Genomic DNA, 19,952 nt, shown 5'->3' on the forward strand with positions numbered 1-19,952 from the left:
GCTTTTAGGCATGATCTGTGTTTCAATATACCATTTCTAGAATAAGTTTAGAACAGTTGATTTTTTTTTTAACTCTTGGCTCCAACTTTCCATACCTTTTCTTCTATTAAAAGTTGAATTTGTAAGCCATTAATATCTATACCTGTTAATAGTTGTTGGAAGACCTCACATAGGCATATTTATCTGCTTTATGATGCAGAGGAAAGTGAGGAGACCTTAAAAAACACCAAAGAAATTCAAAAAAAAGCAGAAGAAAAATATGAAGTATTGGAGAATAAAATGAAAAACGCAGAAGCTGAAAGAGAGAGAGAACTGAAGGATGCACAGAAAAAACTAGATTGTGCCAAAACTAAGGCAGATGCTTCTACCAAGAAAATGAAAGAAAAACAACAGGTAATAACTTTGTTTTGAAATGGAACTAATCTTTTAACATCAGAGTAGAACTGAAGGTGGTAGAGCACCACTGGTTGGCCTTGGCCTTATTCATCGGTATTTATCACAAAATCCAAAAGTGAGATGTACTTCTTTAGGAGACACATTACACATCTTATGGGTCAAATTAAAATATGCTTTACTCTGAAACCCTGGAATTAAGTGTTAGGTAATTTTGAATAGGGGTTGCATTGGCTTGCTAATTTTGGAGAAAGAGCAAAGTTGCCTTTTGGTAAACGTTTCATTCAAGAGTGGAACAAAGCTTATATCATGTACGCAGAGCTGTGTCGTATCAGAGATTCACTGTTGACATTTCTGTTTGATCATCTTTGTGAACATACATACACTGTGAAAGAATGATGTAAGACCAGGCATGTTATATATACAAAGTGCTATTCGATCATAGACTGGTGATATCTGATTATATCTTTTGGATAGTGCCAAGGCTGGAATTTGACCTGCGTTTTTCTGTCTACAGAGGCTGTGCTCAATCACTATTCTGTACAATTTCACTTAAGTCTAACTTTTGTTCATAGTTTTTTTGTTTGTTTGTTTTTTAACCCACTTTATGATTCTTTCATAGCTTGCACAGTATTTTCTAAAGAACTAAAGGCTATAATGGGAAAGAAGAAAGTTAAGAAACTAATTTTTTTGTCACTGAATAATTGTTTTTAAAAGGCTTTAACTCTGTTAATTTGTCTGCTATGTAGAACTGTATATTGTTTATCCCTATAGGAATAAAAGGATAAAGGATATAGTTTATACAAAGTTCTTTGAACCCATAAAAATTGTATGTACATTTGTCTTTTTTTTAATATAGAAAAATAAATTTCCCTTCCTCTTTCTTCTTTGGAAGTAGCTTACATGTTTTGGTAGTTGAGTAACTAAGCTATGGGTCTTACTTGCTTGAGAATCTTACTAATTTTGTTGACATGCATGTATTTATTTTTCAGTAGTTAATAACCTGTTGAATGCCCAGATGCTGTGTTTCTTATAGGAAGTTGAAGCTATCACCCTGGAGCTAGAAGAGCTCAAGAGAGAGCATGCATCCAATGAACAACAGCTTGAAGCTGTAAATGAAGCTATCAAATCCTATGAAGGTCAGATTACAGTAATGGCAGCTGAAGTGGCTAAAAATAAGGTAAGATTTACTAACCGTATTAGAGAAATTACAGATGTTAATCTACTTCTGAAATGGTGGCTTGAAGATGTTTGACTTTAGAGGTCTCAGTCTCTTCACTCCTGTCATGATGAGTTAAAATGATTACCAATCCAGAAAAAGACCTGAAATATTACTAATAGTTTTGGTCCAGGTCTATTCAGAAGACAAAAACTACACAGTAGTTTGACCAGGCAAAGTTTAAATAAAAATTATTAACTATAACAGGAGTTTGGAATGATGCAGCATTGATTGCTAAGAGATAAAGAAAACTCTAAAGACTATACAAACAGCAGATACAGGGAACAGCGTTACCCATAAGGCTGAGGCAGTGCACCCTTGGAAGGAACAAATCTGGAAAGGAGCCCCATTTTACCTGCAGGGCTGAGAACCACATCTACTTGGAGAAGATAACTGTGGCCCACTGGTGGTGGAGTTTGGTGGAGTACTAGGGGAAATCATGCATAGGAAAGTGCTACACAGGGGCACTTGCTGGGAAATAGCTTTCCAGGATGCCATGGGGAGGTGCCCAGCCTGCGGACAAGCTGGGATGCCAGGGGAAGCCATGAAAGCTGCTAGCCCCTGCACGACAAGCTTGCCTTTGAGAAAAGCACATTGGACCAGGAAGTAAAGCCCCTTCCTTCTACAGTGACCCTATAGCATCCTTTACTGACGAGGCTTCATGCTGTTGCATCTGGCAAGGGAGAAATGTCCCCATCTCAGAAGCAGGAAGTAAAGGGTGGATTTGGGGCTGAGGGGCTTTCAAATGTTATGAAGACATTTCTGTTACCTACAAATATTAGAAATGGTCCCTCATGAGTATTGGATACCCTCTTAACCCTTTTTTTAATTCTGAACTTGAATTCTGTTTTATTTCATATTATTTCTACTCCTGCTTTTTAAAACTGAGATATAATTAGCATAACATTTATATTAGTTTCCTGTGTACAATGTAATGATTCAATATTTGCATACATTGTGAAACGATCACCACAATAAGTCTAGTAGCCATACATAATTACAGAATTTTTTTTCTTGTGATGAGAACTTCAAGATGTACTCTTAGCAACTTTCAAATATACAGTAGTGTTATTAAATATTGTCACCATGCTGTACAAAGGGTACCCACTTTTGTTTTTTCAATATAACTTTCATTTTTAAGTGTTCTGCTGTGTGGCTATATAGATACTGTTTTTGTAAGTAATATATCATTGATCTTCATGTTAACTAAAATATAACAGCTTTTAACAGGGGAGTTCCATCCATTTTACCTACATTATAGTAAAGTTTGTTTTTGCCTTTTGTCATCAGCTTTTACATTTTCTGTTGTTTTTCCCTTGAGATGATTGTTTTAATTGTTGTAGCATGCAGTGTTTTAGAAAGTAGTTCCTTCCTCTTAATTCTGTTTGTGGTTAAATTCAAGTTTTTTTTTTTTTTTTTAACACATTATTTATCATACCAATAGCAGAATAACAATTCTTTACTCTTTTTGAAGATAAGGGATAGAAAATGCTTTTCAGCTTTGTGTTTTGTGTTGCTGATTACACTTTCTACAGTTTCTTTCTGCCTTCTGACTTGTCTTTTAATCTCATTTTTCATCTCGTTTCTCCATATTTTCTACCATCTTTCATGGACATCATGTTGTGGAATTTTTAAAAATTAGATGTCATGTTTCTAAAGAGAAATGTGGAAGTAAAATAAGCCACTTCTTCCTTTATCTAAATAAAGATAAAACCAAAACATGTACATATTTCTATTAAGAGGGCATCCATTTCTCTTTATGGAAAACTATAAAGTGGATCACTTAGTTTGTAAAGGTGGTTCTTTCAGTCTTTACATTCTAAATTGTTTCCATTTGCTGATAAGAGTAACTAAGGACACTCTCAGGGAACTAAGAAGAGAAATTGCCTACTAACTAATTAGGTTCAAACAAAACTAAAATTTTATTTTTGCTCAATTTTAAGTGATAGATTTCCTTGTTTTTTCTTAACATTGTAAAGATTGAAACAGTCATACCCGCGATGCAATCTTCAACCTGTAGGCATGAGGGAATCTTCTTCATAAACACGATTTTGTCATGGGTTTTTGTTTTGGGTTTTTTAGCTGAATGCTGTGACTTATCTTCCTCCTGCAAAGGACCTTAAGTGAGACAAATTAAACGTTATAAGGAAATTAAAGCATTTATGGCACATTCATAACCTAACCATAATGTCAAGTATCGTTTACTGCTCAAAATGATCTTGTTTTCTAATGAGCATGCCTAAAAAATTCCTAAATTTTTACTGGTGCTTTTCATCACTTACAGAGATCTGTTCTTCCTCAGAGTCTTTTAGCAGGTTGTTCTACTTATCTGTTTTCCCTCTACCTAAATCTGAGTCGAGCTAGGTTTTTTTGTTTTCAGACATTTGTGTGAGTTTGTGACCATATCTTTACCAGAAGGACTTTTAAGATCTAGCAAAGAGGTTTGAGGGGGAGGAGGTGAGAGTTGATAGACTAAATCCCAGCTGTCATTATCACTTTGGAGGTTGAATGACTTCAGCCTCGGGAGGTGGGGGATAGTAAGAGTCAAAGCAAGGAGTTTTCCTTTGTGCCACAGATCCATTTCTTCAAAAAAGTTTCTCTTCCTCTTCCCTATCTCCGTTTTGATCCCTCTGCTAGAACGAAACACTGACTTTCTACTGCCACTGGTAAAGTCCCTATGGCTTACTTCTGTAGAAGGGAAAGGAACAAATGCCAGCTTACTTGCTTCCACCCCTGTTCTTTGCCCCTCCTAAGAAATGTCATTTGGGAGTCTGTCAGATTATCTTGTAAACTCCCCAAAATGCCACTTTTTTGAGAGACCTCACAGGCGGATGGCGCAGGACCACCTCCCGGGGCGGGGGGTAGTCCCCCTCCCTGAGGTGATCCCAATTACACTGTATCTTGCAGAAACATTGTTGCTTTCAGCGTGAACAACAATACATCCCATCCTTTTTTTTTTTCTAGTGTTAATACAAGTTTTCACTTACCTGTAAATTCATTAGTCATTTTAATGGGGATATAAAATGTAGAGGGTTAGATGACTACCTGTCTGTAATCACATTGCCATCTTGCCCAGAAGTCTGTTAGATGATCTTTCAGTAAACTAAAAATGTCTCCATCTTACCTTGCTATATGTTGTCTTCTAATTATCTGTTTTAGGAGTTAGTAAATAAAGCTCAAGAAGAGGTGACCAAGCAAAAAGAAGTGATAACAGCCCAAGACAGCATAGTTAAAGCTAAATATGCAGAAGTAGCAAAACATAAGGAGCAAAACAATGAATTTCAGCTTAAAATCAAGGAACTGGACCACAACATCAGCAAACATAAACGGGAAGCTGAAGATGCTGCTGCAAAGGCACGATTATGTTGTTCGTTTTTACCCTTGAGCACATTTTTGCCTCTGTGTTGAAATATTCTGGTAAACTGCTCAATGAAGACCTTACTATAAATGGCAGAACTACTGTGTAACATAATTTTGAGTCTTACAACTATGTTAACTGCCCCTCAGCAATCACCAAGAGGCAAAAATGTTTTATTTTTAAATTTAATTTCAGGTGTTTATTCCATCTCCAAGATGTTTTTAACCAAATATTTAGTGGTCTCCTATGGAAATGACTGGTTTTTATCCCCAGTTGCTCATAGAACTAGTTATTAATGTGTTAGTAGTAATAATATATATATTCTTTACCTTACTGCAAATTGAATTTAGGGAACTCACAGAGAAATATACACAGGCAACTTCTAAAATAACGTCTTAAATGGTTTCTGGATGCCCTTATGAGGATCGGGTATAGTCAGTTTTAGCAGCCTCATTTGAAATCTGATGTTTTGCCAAGCGGTTATCTTTTTGAAGTTATCCCAGAGTTTTTTGGTCACTCTTGAAGTTTTTTTCTTTTATGTGTCACAGTGCCTTAAGTACTTTAGAGAAAATACATGGTTTTGTAGAAATTCGTTGTTTAGTTAAGAGATTGCATTTATGTGGTCTTAGTAATTCACTCAGCATGTTTTCTTACTGGTGTGTAACAGTTTGGTGCCTTTTAAATCTTTTTAACATCATAAAAATACAAGAGATTTAATTCCAAAAAGATAAGAACATACAAAACAGTCTTCCACCCTCTCTGAAAGAGCCATGAGTATCTGTTCAGGTTCATTACTTGGTTTAAAAAACATTTTTTTATGGCCACGTCATAATATCCTAGTATTTTATTAGTATTGCTTTCCTAGTAGCCTCCTATTAGTGGATTCACTGAATTATTACCAATGCTAATATTACTGTTAATGTTTTTTTATAATTGAAAATGCTAGTATTGGTGATTGCTAGGGGATTTTATTTACAGTTAAGGGAAGGGGGTAGAAGGAAGGACTTGTAAGTGGAACTGCTAAAAAGTCAAGGATTCTTTGAAATACATAGTTTGTCAAATATTTATTGCATACTATGCCAAGCACTAAAGATATAAGAATGAGCAACATGAACACAGAATGTGTTCACAGAGCTTATAGATCAGCAGGAAAGAAATGATTATTTTACTTTGGATTCTAGTGGTGAGACTGTACCTATGGAATTAATAAGGATAATTCATGAGGATTAGATTCTACCAGTCAGAACCAACCTTGAACAATTCTAATAGAAGAAAGTCTTCCTTAAGCACTATAATTAAAAAAACTTTAATTGGTTATATTATATGCAGAAGTATTTTACTGTGCCTTGTCAAAAGAGGGTGGCAAGGGGATAGAGTCAATACTTAGGACAGTTTTTTACTTAGATTATAATTTCCAGAAGAATTATTAGATATCACTCAGGATTAGGCTTCCATGATTTTACCAGATCTTTGACTTAAGTATTCTTATAAGACTTTTGACTTTCACAAGTTGTTTTTTTGAAGCAATAGATTGAATTTGGTAAAATCTGGAGCCTCATCTTGTATTTCATTATAATGGAGATGTTCTATATGTGTATGTGTGTGTATACACACACACACACACTTTGTAACTATTTCTCTTGAGTTGGCTCTTACTCTCATGCTTGAGTAATTGGAAGATCTTTTTCTATATAGTCTCAAGTTTCTTACCTATCCTCCAGGTAAAAATATTCATACTTATAGGTTCACTGTCAACAGTGAATCTCACTTTTTCCAAATGTGTCATTGTGGGATTTTTTTCCCAAATGTTTGGTTTAAAATTAGTAAATATTTAAGAAACTAATTTTTAAATAAAGGTTTGTAAGCAATGATATCATTCTATTATCATTATCACATGTGGCTAGGTGTCCAAAATGTTGAAAGATTATGACTGGATTAATGCAGAGAAACACCTCTTTGGGCAACCCAATAGCACCTATGATTTCAAAACTAACAACCCAAAAGAAGCTGGTCAGAGACTTCATAAGTTGCAAGAAATGAAGGAGAAACTAGGAAGAAATGTCAATATGAGAGCTATGAATGTACTGACAGAAGCTGAAGAGCGGGTAAGTCACTTTGCTATGACTATTTGGCCACTTCAGAATATGAGTAGCATTGATGGCTTCATATAACCTGAGGCAATTATTAGAGTCAATCTTTTACTTGATGCTTTTGATAACTTGTTTTCTTTGCATTTTCTCTTTCTCCCTTTTCAGTTATTTCTTTTCTTATTTCATTCTTTTTGCATCATCAGTTATATATTCTGTTTTACCTTGAATGACTTTTCCAACTCCTTTCTTATTTTTGATGTAAATAAAAACAACATTTTTGGTCATGTTAGCTCTTCACATTTCTATCATTTCTTTCACTTGCCTTTTTGAAAGATTTTGAAAAATAGAGTGCAGGTTTCCCCCACTGTCCAAAAGTAGCACCAATCCTGTGAAACTATTCCTGTGAAATGGTATAAAGCAAAGAAGCAATTACCTTAGGGCACACCTTGCTAACAGATGCACAAAATAAACTGAGATAAAGCACAGATGCTCATCGACACAGTTCAAAGCTCTGGTGGCTTAATGCTGAGATGCTTAATGGTGTTCCCTGTGAGGAGCTTGATGGTGCCACTCTCCCTTCTCGGGGTGTGTGCTGCTTCTCTAAGGGCCACTGCAAGACACATGCTGAACACTATTTGTGCTTTTTACCTTTTCTTATAAAAGTAGGGGTGTAAAGCAAACTTTCAAAAAGTGGGGGACACCTGTGTCCTGCTGTCTGCCTCCTCACGGTCAGCCACTCCATAGCTCCTGTCTTCCTTTGACTCCAGTATATACTGGAGCCATCACATAAGTAAATGGCTAAGATTGTTATATACATAAACACTGTTTTACTAATCTGTAAATGCAGCAGCATCTTCTCTGTTTTAATGCTCTCAGTTACTTGATAATGTTATCCATCTCCCCTACCTTTTATAGTCTGCATGTCCCTAGGAAAACCCAAAGGAGAAAGCAGTTCCTATTCTTGATGGCTCCATAGGAAATAGCAATCTGAGTAATTTTATATTATACCTTCTTTAATTCTGTAAAATTCTGTTTGAATTTGTATAACAGAGTTAATGAGAGCTCTGTAAAGATGGAAATACTTATGAGCTCAATCACTTTTAACAAATTTTTTGGTAACAGGTTTTTAAAAATTGTTATTGACATTAGTGTCTACAGAGAGTCTATATTATGTTAGATGCTGAACAGTCTAATAATGCACATGCTGTGATCTCTCTATAAAATGTTCCTGCTGGTTTACATTTCTCCATTAAAGCTTTGCAATATATGGCACCTTTTTGGAAAGGAAATATTTTTTCTGAATTTGAGCTGCTTAACATCATGAAACTTGTTTACTTTTACTTGTTTGCTTCCATTAGATAATGATAACTGGGGCTAATATTTTTTTAAAAGAATTTACCAACTCCCATCTCTTTACCAGAGAGGAAGGCTCTATTGTTCATCAGCAGCTGGCCTTTTGTTTTTTGTTATATTTTGTGTCACCACATATAAGAAACTGTATGGAATTAGCAAGGAATAGGATAAAAATATGGCCAAGCTCCTAAAACCTCCTCTCCACAAAGGAGAGGGATGGCAAGGAAACTAGAGTTTCCTTGGAGTTTTTCACGGAGAATTTGAAGCCCCTTGAAATGTGAGGCTTTGAGGAGAAATAAGTTAAAAGGATTTTTAGAAAGTTTTGCTGCTGCTCATGGTTTATTCTCCCTCTGTTGCCTCCCTCAGAATTTTTTTCAGTAAATTTCTACATTAACCAGGGAAGGCTACTTTAAGGATGTGATGTTTGAGTGGAAACTTGAGGCACCTGTTATGTCAGAAATAGAGGAAGAACAATGCAGGGGCCATAAGGCTACATACATACAGTGAGCTTATTATGTTCACGAAACTGAAAAAAAGAGACCATATGGCTGGAGGCTGGGGAGGAGTGTGATGCCAAAAATTCAGAGATAAATAAGATCCAATTTATGTAGGACTTTATACATCATGGTGAAGAATTAAAATTTTATATGTGTCACTGCTAAGACTGACCTTGCTTCTTAAGCATGCAGGGCTACTTTTGAGTTTACATATGACAAATTTTCTTTTTGCCTTGGCTGCTAGGAAGATAAGGGAATATTAGTGGAGTCAAAATATTTCAACAGCTTGTCCTATAAATTCTCAGTTATAGTAATTGAATTTTACATATAGATGATATATTTACTTTCCTTAATTTGGCTTACATTATAACTCAATGTAGTATATCTTTTTGGTAAATAGGAGTTGTATATATTGCATACAAAAATAATGAAATCTCTTTATTCTTGACTGAATTCTAGAATATAAAGGAAATTGTGTTTTCCCAATTAAGTATGCCTTTTATCTTACTAGTATAATGACTTGATGAAAAAGAAGAGAATTGTAGAAAATGACAAATCCAAAATCCTTGCAACTATAGAAGACCTTGACCAGAAGAAAAACCAAGCCCTAAATATTGCTTGGCAAAAGGTATTTGAGCCAAAAATTGTATCATTTATTCTGTATGAGGAAAGGATGAAAGATAAAGTCAATAGGGTTGTACTCTAAGATGAATTTGTAATAGCTAATTTTTGTTTGAAGCACAGCTCAGACCTTAATTAAAACCTTGCAGGCTTTTTAAAGCATTTTGTCCTTTTGGACTTTACTACTGATTTGCAAAGGTAAGTTGTGTCATTCCATCATGCTCTCATAGTCTACTTCTCTGCTTCCTAAGCTATATTAAATTTCTAATTTTCTAGATTTCTACATTTTTCCTTCTTACATCGTTTGCCGGGTCTGGGTTACTGTTTACCCTCTTTCCTTCTTATGAGATCATAGGTTCTAATATTGGACAGTATCTAAGGTTTCTTCCAAATATCTGCTATAGTCCCACTTATCCTCTGCTTAAAACTGGAAGCATTATCTGTTTCACATTGGGGAAGCTCTAACTGTTGGAAAATCTCTCCAAAGGACCCCTTCAGTTCTTAGCTCTTCAGCTTCTCTTGCCCAGACTCACAGAGGTCAAATATTAGTTCTAAGAATGTTTCTATAGCAAGATTGTGTATTTCTTACCACTTATAAATTAATTGCATTTCAGAATTCATAAGTATTAGGCATTCTTAGGTTTTTAGCAAAGGATTTTTATACATTAATAATTACATAATTATAAAGTAATATTAATTTTATATAATTATATTATAATTAAGAGCAGTTCTGTCATTTTACATGAATTATCTTAATTCCATAACTTTGATAATTATTATCTCTATTTTACAAATGAGGAAACAAGCTTAGAAAGGTGAAATAGCCTAATATCCTAACAGTCAAAAGGTAGAAAAGGTGGAATTCGCTTTTCCTAATTAGAACTAAAGTTAAAATTGCCTTTTGTTGCTTTTTAAGAAGTAGAACTGGGTAATACACAAGGAAGTTCAGTATTCATTTCCAGGATTCATATGCAACAGAAGCCCGATTACCATTTTTGTTTTGTTTTATGACAACTTTGGCAGATTTCAAGGTTCTTTACTATTATTTCTACTTCCCTGGCTGCATAGATTTGTCTCCTTTAGGATAATTCCTTAGCCTCTTCTGTGAAGTTTTCCTGTATCTACCATAGAAAAAGACTCCTCCTCAAAAGATTCCATAGTTACTATGCTGTTTGGTACTTTAACAAGCCTGGGCCTCTGGGATTTAACTGGCACCTTACCTCTTTTTCTCTTTTTAATTCTTCGGGAACTTTATTTTTGGTAATGACAGAACAATTATGTCTTTCAATTGCGTTGTTTTTCCTGCTCTACAACTTATTTTCATTGTTCAGTCTCCCTGTAGTATTTGTCTTTTTTAAAATGCTTGCAAAAAGTTGGCCCCATTATTTTTGGACAATATGTGGATTTAACACTAGATCTGAGAGATCCTGTCTTTTGTTTTCCCCATGGTTCCTGGATTTAGTGTGAGTACAAATTTATCTTTTAAACTGATTTTTCCCCAGTCTCTAAAGTTCTCCCAAAGCAAGTAAATTTATTGAGTGCTTATGATATATGTCAGGCACTATTCTCCTATTAATTTTCTCACTTAATTCTCAAAGTAACCTAATGAAGTAGGTACTATTATTATCAGCATTACATTACTTCCTTATGGCTTCAAGTATAGTTGATTCACAAAGCCAGAGTATTTTAGGCACTGGTTGTGTTTTTGCTTTTTTGTTTCCTTCTTAGCCTTATTGGAATTTCAAAATTCAGTTTATTTCTTATCTATATTCTTCTCTACCCATTAACTGATAAGTTTGTCTTTTCCCTTTTGGAGGAATTTCCACATGGGATCCATGGTCATCTTTGGGATTTAGTAGCAATTAGTAGTCTTAGTTTTGAGCTGCCTCTCTCCTGCCTGGTCAAAAAATTTAAAAAAGAACAGGGTGTGTATAAATACTATGCTATCTTCTGTCAGTCATTCTCCTAGAAAAGACAGTGATCCTCTCCTCATTGTGATGAACCTTGCCTAGCTCTGGAAATCTATCCCAGATAAAACTAGAATCTACTTTCTCTGTGTAGGGTATTAGCATGTGTGCAGTTGTTCTTAAGATATGTGTTCCTTAGTAAATTTACATTGGGAGACTGTTTATGTCTAGGAGATTTCCTTATTACTACAAATATTCATAAAAAGTGTATTTGCACTTGAATTTTATACTTGAAGGTGGAGATTTCCCTAGAGAACATGGATGTCAAATCCTCGTGTGTGTGTGCATGTATACATTCTCAATTTTGTCTGCTGAACTCTCTAAGATTATTAGTCATGTCTTTGAAGACAGATGGCTGAATTCTCAAGGCATTGATCAAGTGTGTATGCACAAAAATTACTCAGTTACAGTCTAGAATATTGGTCCTAAATCTCTGTGTAATATTCTGCTGAGCCTTTATGGGAATAGGCCAAATAGCTTCTTTAGCCTTTTTCTTTTGGGGCTCAATCCTGTTCCTGTCCCTTGATACCTTAACTTCTTTGGCTTTGAGAAGAAGCATAGAAAAGAACCATTGAACACCTTTAACAGATCTGGTTTGATTTCATGCCTCTTTTTCTCCTAGACTTCACCCTGATCTTAGCCTTCTTAAAGTTAGCTGATAACCACAGGCCTTACCATACCAGTCAGCAGAAAACAAATTTTTTAAGAGAACATTTTATGCCAAAAAGTTTTTGTTTTTCTTCTCCAGCTGAAAGTTCAATCTCCTATATTATCCAATTGTGTGTCTCTGAGGATTCCGGCAACCATGGCCTTTTGTTGTATCAAAACTTCATGGTAGAGTTAGAGGTATAGCCTCTAGTTTCCCCTGGAAGTTAGAGCAAAGCTCAGTAAACTCTTTCTGTAAAGGGACAGATAAGTATTTCAGAGCCATATAGTCTGTGTTGCAACCACTAGACTATATTGCTGGCAGCCATAGACAATACATAAATGAACGGGCATGGCCAGATTTGTCACATGGACCATAACTTGCCAACCTCAGAGCTAGGGTAACAGACAACAAAATGCTCCTGCTGGTTTGCATATATACACATCATTTGGTTCTTGGAAAACCTTCTGATATTTTAATATCATTTTTTTATCCAGGTGAACAAGGACTTTGGATCTATTTTTTCCACTCTTTTGCCCGGTGCTAATGCTATGCTTGCACCACCAGAAGGGCAAAATGTATTGGATGGTCTGGAGTTTAAGGTTGCTTTAGGAAATACTTGGAAAGAAAACCTAACTGAACTTAGTGGTGGTCAGAGGTGAGTAAGTAATCCCTTTGCAATAATCCTCTTATTTTATTAGAGTCCAACATCTCATTGCCTCCTAATTTTATTTCAGATTTGCTTTGCTATATTTGCATGTAGAATTTAAGGAGCCTAATATGTGAGACTACAAATTTTAGTTAGGACATTTGATTAACATAGTAGGCAACAAAGTAGAAATAAGGATTAGCAACTAGAAAACTAGACAAAATACATGAGAAACAATTACTTTCAGACATTGGAAAATGGATAACCCAGGAGATACCTGAGAGAAATGAAACAAAGATGCTGAGTCCAGTGTTTACCCTAGCTTTCTCCCTAGGAGCAATTTTTTGACTGCAGATGCAGGGAGGGAAACCCACACAAAGCCCAGTAGTCTTACTAAATGAAGGAAACAGATTAGAATTTGGGGAAGCCCCAGAGAGCTACACATTAGAATTACATTTTCACTACCCCTAAAGTGAAGGCTATTTTAGACACCCCTTAGCAAAGGTTCATTGCAGGCCCAAGATGCTTTAAAGACAGACAACAAAGTTGAGACTAAACAACATAATCACAGTGTTCAGCATCTAATAAAAATTACTAGACAGAAATCAAGAAAATATGATTCATAACCTAGAGGAAAAACAGACCCAGAACTGACAGGTGATGAAACTGGCAGACAAGGAGGTTAAAGAGTTACATTAACTACTTACAAGAAAAAAAGAATGTGATGAGAGAAATGGAAGCTGTCAATGAAGAATCCAGTGGAACTTCTAGAGATAAAAAATATACCTGAAAGGAAAAGTTTACTGCATAAAATTAACAACAGATTCGACAGAATAAAAGAAAGATGACTCAATTTGAAAACATATCAATAGAATCTATTCAAGCCAAGCCAAGCTTAGAAACACAAAACTGTAAAAACAAAAAGAGCTTCAGTGACCCTTGGGACAATATTGAGAGATCTAACATACATGTAATTGGAGTTTCAAAGGGAGAGGAAGAGGTAAAACAGAAAAAAACATAAAAAAATCATGGCCCCAGATTTTCCAGATTTGATGACTTCTGTAAACCCACATACTTGATTTATGTGAACCTCAGGTAAGATAAATGCACACACCTGCTTCCTGCACATACAGTAACACAGCAAGGCATGTCATATAAAGTTGCTGAAAACCAGTGATTAGGAGAAAAATCTTAAAAGCAGTCAGAGGTAAAAGGCATATTAAGTGCCAAGGAACAAAGAAGAATGACTTTAGACTTCTTGTTAAAAACTATGCAAGCCATTATAAAGCAGAAACTAACACACCATTGTAGAGCAATTATACTCCAATAAAGATGTTAAAAAAAAAAAACCCAAAAAACTATGCAAGCCAGAAGTCTGGAACAACATCTATAAAGTGCTAAAAGAAAGATGTGTCAACCTAGAATTCTGTATCTAGTAGAAATATTCTTCATATTGAAGGCAATATATTTTTTCAGAAAAACAAAAGGAAGAATTTGATTCCAGCAGAACTGTACAAGTTAAAGGAAGTTCTCTGGTGAAAGGAAAATGATACCAAATGGAAACTTGGATCTACATAAATGAAAGAAGAGTACTGGAAATGGCATGTTCTGGGCTTCAGGGAAGTTTCTCCCAGCCTTACACGTGATTCAGACAATCAGTATATTGAGAGAAACTTAGAAAGTCATTTGGCCTAACTTCTTAACTTCAGAGAGCCAAATAATTAAAACCTCCTGAGAGAAAATTGTGACTATCAATATAATTGAAGATGCTTATTAATTTTGTATTTTTTCCCCTGCAGGATGTACAGTCCACAGTTCTTGAATTGTTCTCATGTGCTCTATGCCATCATGTAACTCTTCTCTTATGGATGTAGAAAATACTAAGACCTGTTAATTTCTCTTATGAAATATTTTGTCATTTTTATGAATAGAAGTCCACTCTTTTTCATTATTGATAAAATTCCAAAATATTTTAAGTCAAAAAAGACAGCTTCTGCTGCCTGTCAATCAAAGTTGAATTCCACAATTTAGATCACAGCATCTTTAATTGTTTTTGCCAAAGTCCTACAAAATTTTTTGAGGAAAATAGAGAATGTATGCCTATTTTCTTACTGGAACCTAAAAATTATTTCCATAATTAAGATGATATAAACTTATTTTCAGATATACCATAATCCAGCATAGTAGTTTAACTGTTGAGTTGTTTTTAAGCTCAGTGCCTTAAATATTTGGTACAGAGAAAGACACTGAAAAGTAATTTTAGGTTTCTTGAGTGACCTCAGCTACCCTCTATAGCAGTGAAGATCAATTTGTTAGGTTTTTATTGTACTGTTTAGTTCATTTCCTTTGCTAGAAATTTTGGTTTCACCTTCCTAGACCCCCTCTACTTATACACACAATTTTTTTTCCCCACTTACATGTTTCTTATTAAACACCCTATTGGAGTACAGTAAGCATTAGACTGACTATTTACTGCAGTGCTGCATGCCAGGAGATATTTGAAGTTATAGAATTAAGTGTGCTACAGATGTTACTGTAATTTTAATACTATTCTTAAATAATTCTAAACATTTGTTTTACAATAAACAAGGCTTTTTAATGAAATATTTAAGAAAAATATAAGAATTGTTATATTTCTTCATTCCAGACTAGAACAAAAACAGCTATAGTTAACGGGGATGTAGAAAAGAACTGAAAAAGAGTTTTAGGGAGAGAAAGAGAAAACTATTAACACTAATATGATCTTTTCTTAAAGTTAGGTGCCAAATATAACATCCTAATTATCTGACTGCCAAATATAACATCCTAATTATCTGACAGGAAAGAAGAATATATACCTGTTTTATTCAAAATAAAACTTGTTGAAGAGAGGGAAAAATGGAAAGCTAAAGTAAAAAACATTTTAATGAAACAAAAGTTTTCAAGTTTGAAACTTAAGATTCTTTTTTCTATAACTATCTTTCAGCTAAATCGGCACTATTCATAATAGTAACAGGATAGCAGATTTGCTTCAGTGCTTTGGTAAAAAGTGGTAAAATCAAGTTCTGACAGCTTTTCTTTCGGCCTTCTTTTCTTAGGTCTTTAGTGGCTTTGTCATTAATACTGTCCATGCTGCTGTTCAAACCTGCCCCAATTTACATCCTGGATGAGGTAGATGCAGCCTTGGATCTTTCTCATACTCAGAATATTGGACAGATGCTACGTACTCATTTCACACATTCTCAGGTAAGAACCAAAAAAAGTCTCAGAATAGTTCTAGTGTTTGTTTTCTAAAACTATTTTTTAGTTATGGTCAATATAAATAAGATATTCAGGATTGAGGAAATACTAAGGTGTTATGTATCTCTTTAAATATATTTCTATTCAAATGGGTATAGAAGGAAAGAGGGTTTTGTCTCTTATTAAAGAAAAGAGCCTGGAATTATAAATTATAGGTTGTAACATGAGAATCTAATTTTTTTGTAATTTGGAATTTTTTAGGGTAATTATTTTCTCTAGCTAGCTGCCAGAAGATGCACAATCAAAACAAGACTGTTTCAAGGATACACCTGAAAAATATATCAGAAAATCATGTGGCACTTGATGGGGTACTCTTCATTCCTCCTAGAAAGTGATTTAAAAAACCCTTGAAGCTAAAAACAGTTTGTTTTTATTGAACTGTTGCTGCATGAACTAAGGCTACTAAATATGATTGTATAGATAATGCATTGAACAATTCTGGGAGGCTTCACTTACCATAGTTATCATAGACTGTGTATTTATTGTGGCAGTTTTTTAGCAGCTAACAGTGGCATTTAGAGCTAGCAACAAGACTAGTGATACTAACTGGAGAAGATAGCAACAAGCAGCCAACCAGCAGAAGATAGTAACTTGGGTAATGAAGTACTCAAAGTAAAATTAAGAGACTCCTAAAACTGCCTATGGAAAGAATTCATTGAGGTGCCTAATAATAACTATTTGTTACTTGCATTTGAGGATGTGCATATGCATGGAGCCACGCATTTAAAGCAATAACAAAATCACAGTATCTCCAAATGATTCTTAACCTCAGTATAAAAAGAGTGAACTTCTTCAAGGATACTGCCAAAAGTACTTTTTATGCTGTTTTTCTTTTTCCCTAAAGTTCATTGTGGTGTCCCTAAAGGAAGGTATGTTCAACAATGCAAACGTCCTTTTCAAAACCAAGTTTGTGGATGGTGTTTCTACAGTAGCCAGATTTACTCAGTGTCAAAATGGAAAAGTTCCGAAGGAAACCAAATCCAAGGCAAAAGGACCCAAATGATCACATATGGAAGTTAAAAGTACAAATTTATTCTTTCACCTTGACTTATTTTTTAAACATAAACTTTTTAAGAACTTGGGATTCATGTAATTTGTTCATATAAAAAATTTAATCATTTTGTTACCTAACCCATTTTCTCTTCCTTTATATAATCACTTATAAATGAGCATAAATTCCTCTGTTCTGAATTAGTGTTAACTATGGTCCAGTTACTGGGATTGTGATTTTATGTATGTCATCAAATGTTTTTTCTTACACAAGTCTTTTATATATTAGGGAGCCAGAGATACATATTTGGTGGTAAATTTTGTATGTAAAAGCAAAATTACAAAGAAACAGATGAAATTAAATTATAGTATAAATATAGCTGATAATCAGCTTTTAATAATTAGCTAATTCCTACGGTAATAATTGTGTGTTTTCTATTGCTAATAATGTCATTCAGGTAAGGAAGAATTATAAAGCAAGTAGCTGGACCAACAAAAGGAACACAAAGAAAGCTATTAGGCATGGACTGAGTTATTTGTGGTTAGTTCCTTGAGGACAATGCCAAATCCTTGATTTAGACTCAGATGGGAAGCAGATCTTAAAAGACTTCTGTCATTTTAATGATGTTTGAATATCATGTTTCTGTATGCTTAGTAATTGGTCTGTGCAGTCTTGTCTTTTTAAAAATATGAGTATTTTAATAAAATCTTGGGAGAAAGGTATGTTGCATGCTGCTCTCTGTTGCAAGTTTATCTGAAGTCTCCTAATTTCAAAGATTTTTGTCAGCCTTTTCATAATCCAATCAATAACAATCTATTGGTGAGTGAGAATATAGGAGCTAATATATATAAATAAATAGATCCATCTGTTCTACCAAAAGGACTCAAAATTTGATGATTATTATATTTCTTAGTGTCCTCTGCTTTCCAGCTTAAAACCATGAATTTCCTTTAAGATTTCAAAAGATGGCACTAATAAACACTGTAAGAATACTATATATGGTTCTTAGTATCTCTTAGTATGTCCCTAGAACCATGTGTTCCAAACTCCAAATCTTGAAAGTTCTGACATGATCTAATCTGACCTTGGGTATGTTATTTTGGCCCCACATTTCTTAATACTTGAGTCTCAGTTCTTTGTGGTATTCTTTTCCTAATGTATGCTCATACTTCCTGGCCTGGGTTTAATACTTCTCATCCTTCATCCTCATATCATATCTGAGCATGTCAGATAACACCCAGGTAACCAATACTGTGGGGCACATTGGAAAGACAATATGGAATTAGTTCTGTCCACTGTGGGAGGAGAAGGAGACAAAGCTGAAAATGCTGAGTTACAGGAAGTCCAGTATCACATGCAATAGACGTAAGTATAATTCTTTTCAAATGTTTTGCAAATCATTTGCCAAAAAGAATTACATCAGTTCACACTGTCACCAATATAGTATGCCTGTTGACTAAAACCTAGTCAGACCTGGCTGTTAATTTTAATATTTCTAATTTACTAGTTATACAATGGTATTTAATTGCTATTTGAATTATAAGTAACTTACGGGATTGAATATTTTGCATATGTACTAATTTTGTTTCCTCTGCTAACAAGTTTTCTATTTGTTTGCTTTGTATTGGAAATCCCCAAACATTAAATTTTTGTGAGTAATGTCATTATTCTTTGATTAGAGGGAACACATTAAGGGGAATGGGAACATTTGTTTCAAACATCTGCAATAATATGAGTAACTAATATTTATTGAGCTTTTTCTATACATCAGACACTATTTTCATTTGCACACTTTCACACTTAATCCTAGTAATCCTAGTAATAATCCAGTGAGGTAAGTAACTGTTGTCATCAGCACTATATAACTGACGAAATTGAATTGAGCAGAGAAGTTAAGAAACTTGCCCACAGTGTTCATACAGTTAGTGAATAGCAGAGCCAAGATACAAATCTTAGTAGTTGGTCTCTAGAACCTATTATACACTACCTCTCTGACAGCTCAAACATCTGCATTAATTGTACATAGTAAATTTAAAAGAGGTCTGGATGACTAGTATGCACAACATGTGAAAATTATCTTTAGGAAGAACCGCCAACATTTGAAGAAAGGATTCCTTGTATTTTTGTTTTGGTATTTCATGTATGCTAACAGCAAATGCAAAAGCAAAGACTTGAGAATCCCTCTTCCATGTGGTGGAGTAATCTAACAGGCCAGTACTCCCACAGTCATGTCATTTGCAAATAAGAGTGATGAGAGCTGGCATATTTGCCTTTTCCCCAAAATTAGGAGCATTCAATCTATCACCACTGAATATAATGTTATCTCTAGGCCTTTGGTAGATACTCTTTATCAAGTTAAAGAAGTTCCCTTCTATTCCAAGTTTGATCATAATTTTGTCATGGATGGGTGTTGAATTTTCTCAAATGCTTTTTCTGCATTGATATGACCAGATGACTTTTTCTTTACACCTGTTAATGTTATAAATTTACATTGCTTAATTTTTGAACATTAAACAAGCCTTGTATCCTTGGAATAAACCCCACTAGGTCATGATGTATATTTCTTTTTAGCTGTTGCTGGATCCTGTTTGCTAATAGTTTGATCATGATTTCTGTGAATATTCATGAGGGGCATTGTTCTGTAGGGTTTTTTGTTTTTGTTTTTTTTCTTCTACTTTTTGGTTTCAGGGTAAATACTAGCTTTATAAAATGAATTTGGAAATGTTTCCTCTTCTGTTTTCTGGAGGGTTGTATAGAATTGGTGTTAATTCTTTAGAATTTTCCTGCAAAACCATCTGGGCCTAGAGATTGGGGAGGGGGGGTGGTAAAATGAGTACAGATTCTTTAATAGTTATTGGGCTATTTAAATTATCTATTTTATATTGGGTG

The 19,952-nt window shown here is 34.5% G+C and overlaps 1 protein-coding gene across 3 annotated transcripts in view; it reads left to right on the plus strand.

Annotated features, from left to right (window-relative positions):
* The window catches only part of SMC2 (structural maintenance of chromosomes 2), a 55,978-nt gene extending 36,271 nt beyond the window's left edge, over positions 1-19,707 (plus strand). For 2 of the 3 annotated variants that reach the window (XM_060101113.1, XM_060101115.1), the window contains 8 exons: positions 200-393; positions 1,430-1,573; positions 4,772-4,966; positions 6,875-7,075; positions 9,422-9,538; positions 12,642-12,802; positions 15,871-16,018; positions 16,917-19,707. In XM_060101113.1, coding sequence (XP_059957096.1) covers positions 200-393; positions 1,430-1,573; positions 4,772-4,966; positions 6,875-7,075; positions 9,422-9,538; positions 12,642-12,802; positions 15,871-16,018; positions 16,917-17,075 — 1,319 coding nt within the window. In that variant the 3' untranslated portion in view covers positions 17,076-19,707. Of the gene's footprint in view, positions 1-199; positions 394-1,429; positions 1,574-4,771; positions 4,967-6,874; positions 7,076-9,421; positions 9,539-12,641; positions 12,803-15,870; positions 16,019-16,273; positions 16,874-16,916 lie in introns of those variants that run through there. The other variant, XM_060101114.1, reaches the window with a different exon arrangement.
* The last annotated feature ends 245 nt before the right edge of the window (positions 19,708-19,952 follow it).

Source organism: Mesoplodon densirostris, chromosome 6 (genome assembly GCF_025265405.1).
Source record: "Mesoplodon densirostris isolate mMesDen1 chromosome 6, mMesDen1 primary haplotype, whole genome shotgun sequence".
Classification (NCBI taxonomy): domain Eukaryota; kingdom Metazoa; phylum Chordata; class Mammalia; order Artiodactyla; family Ziphiidae; genus Mesoplodon; species Mesoplodon densirostris.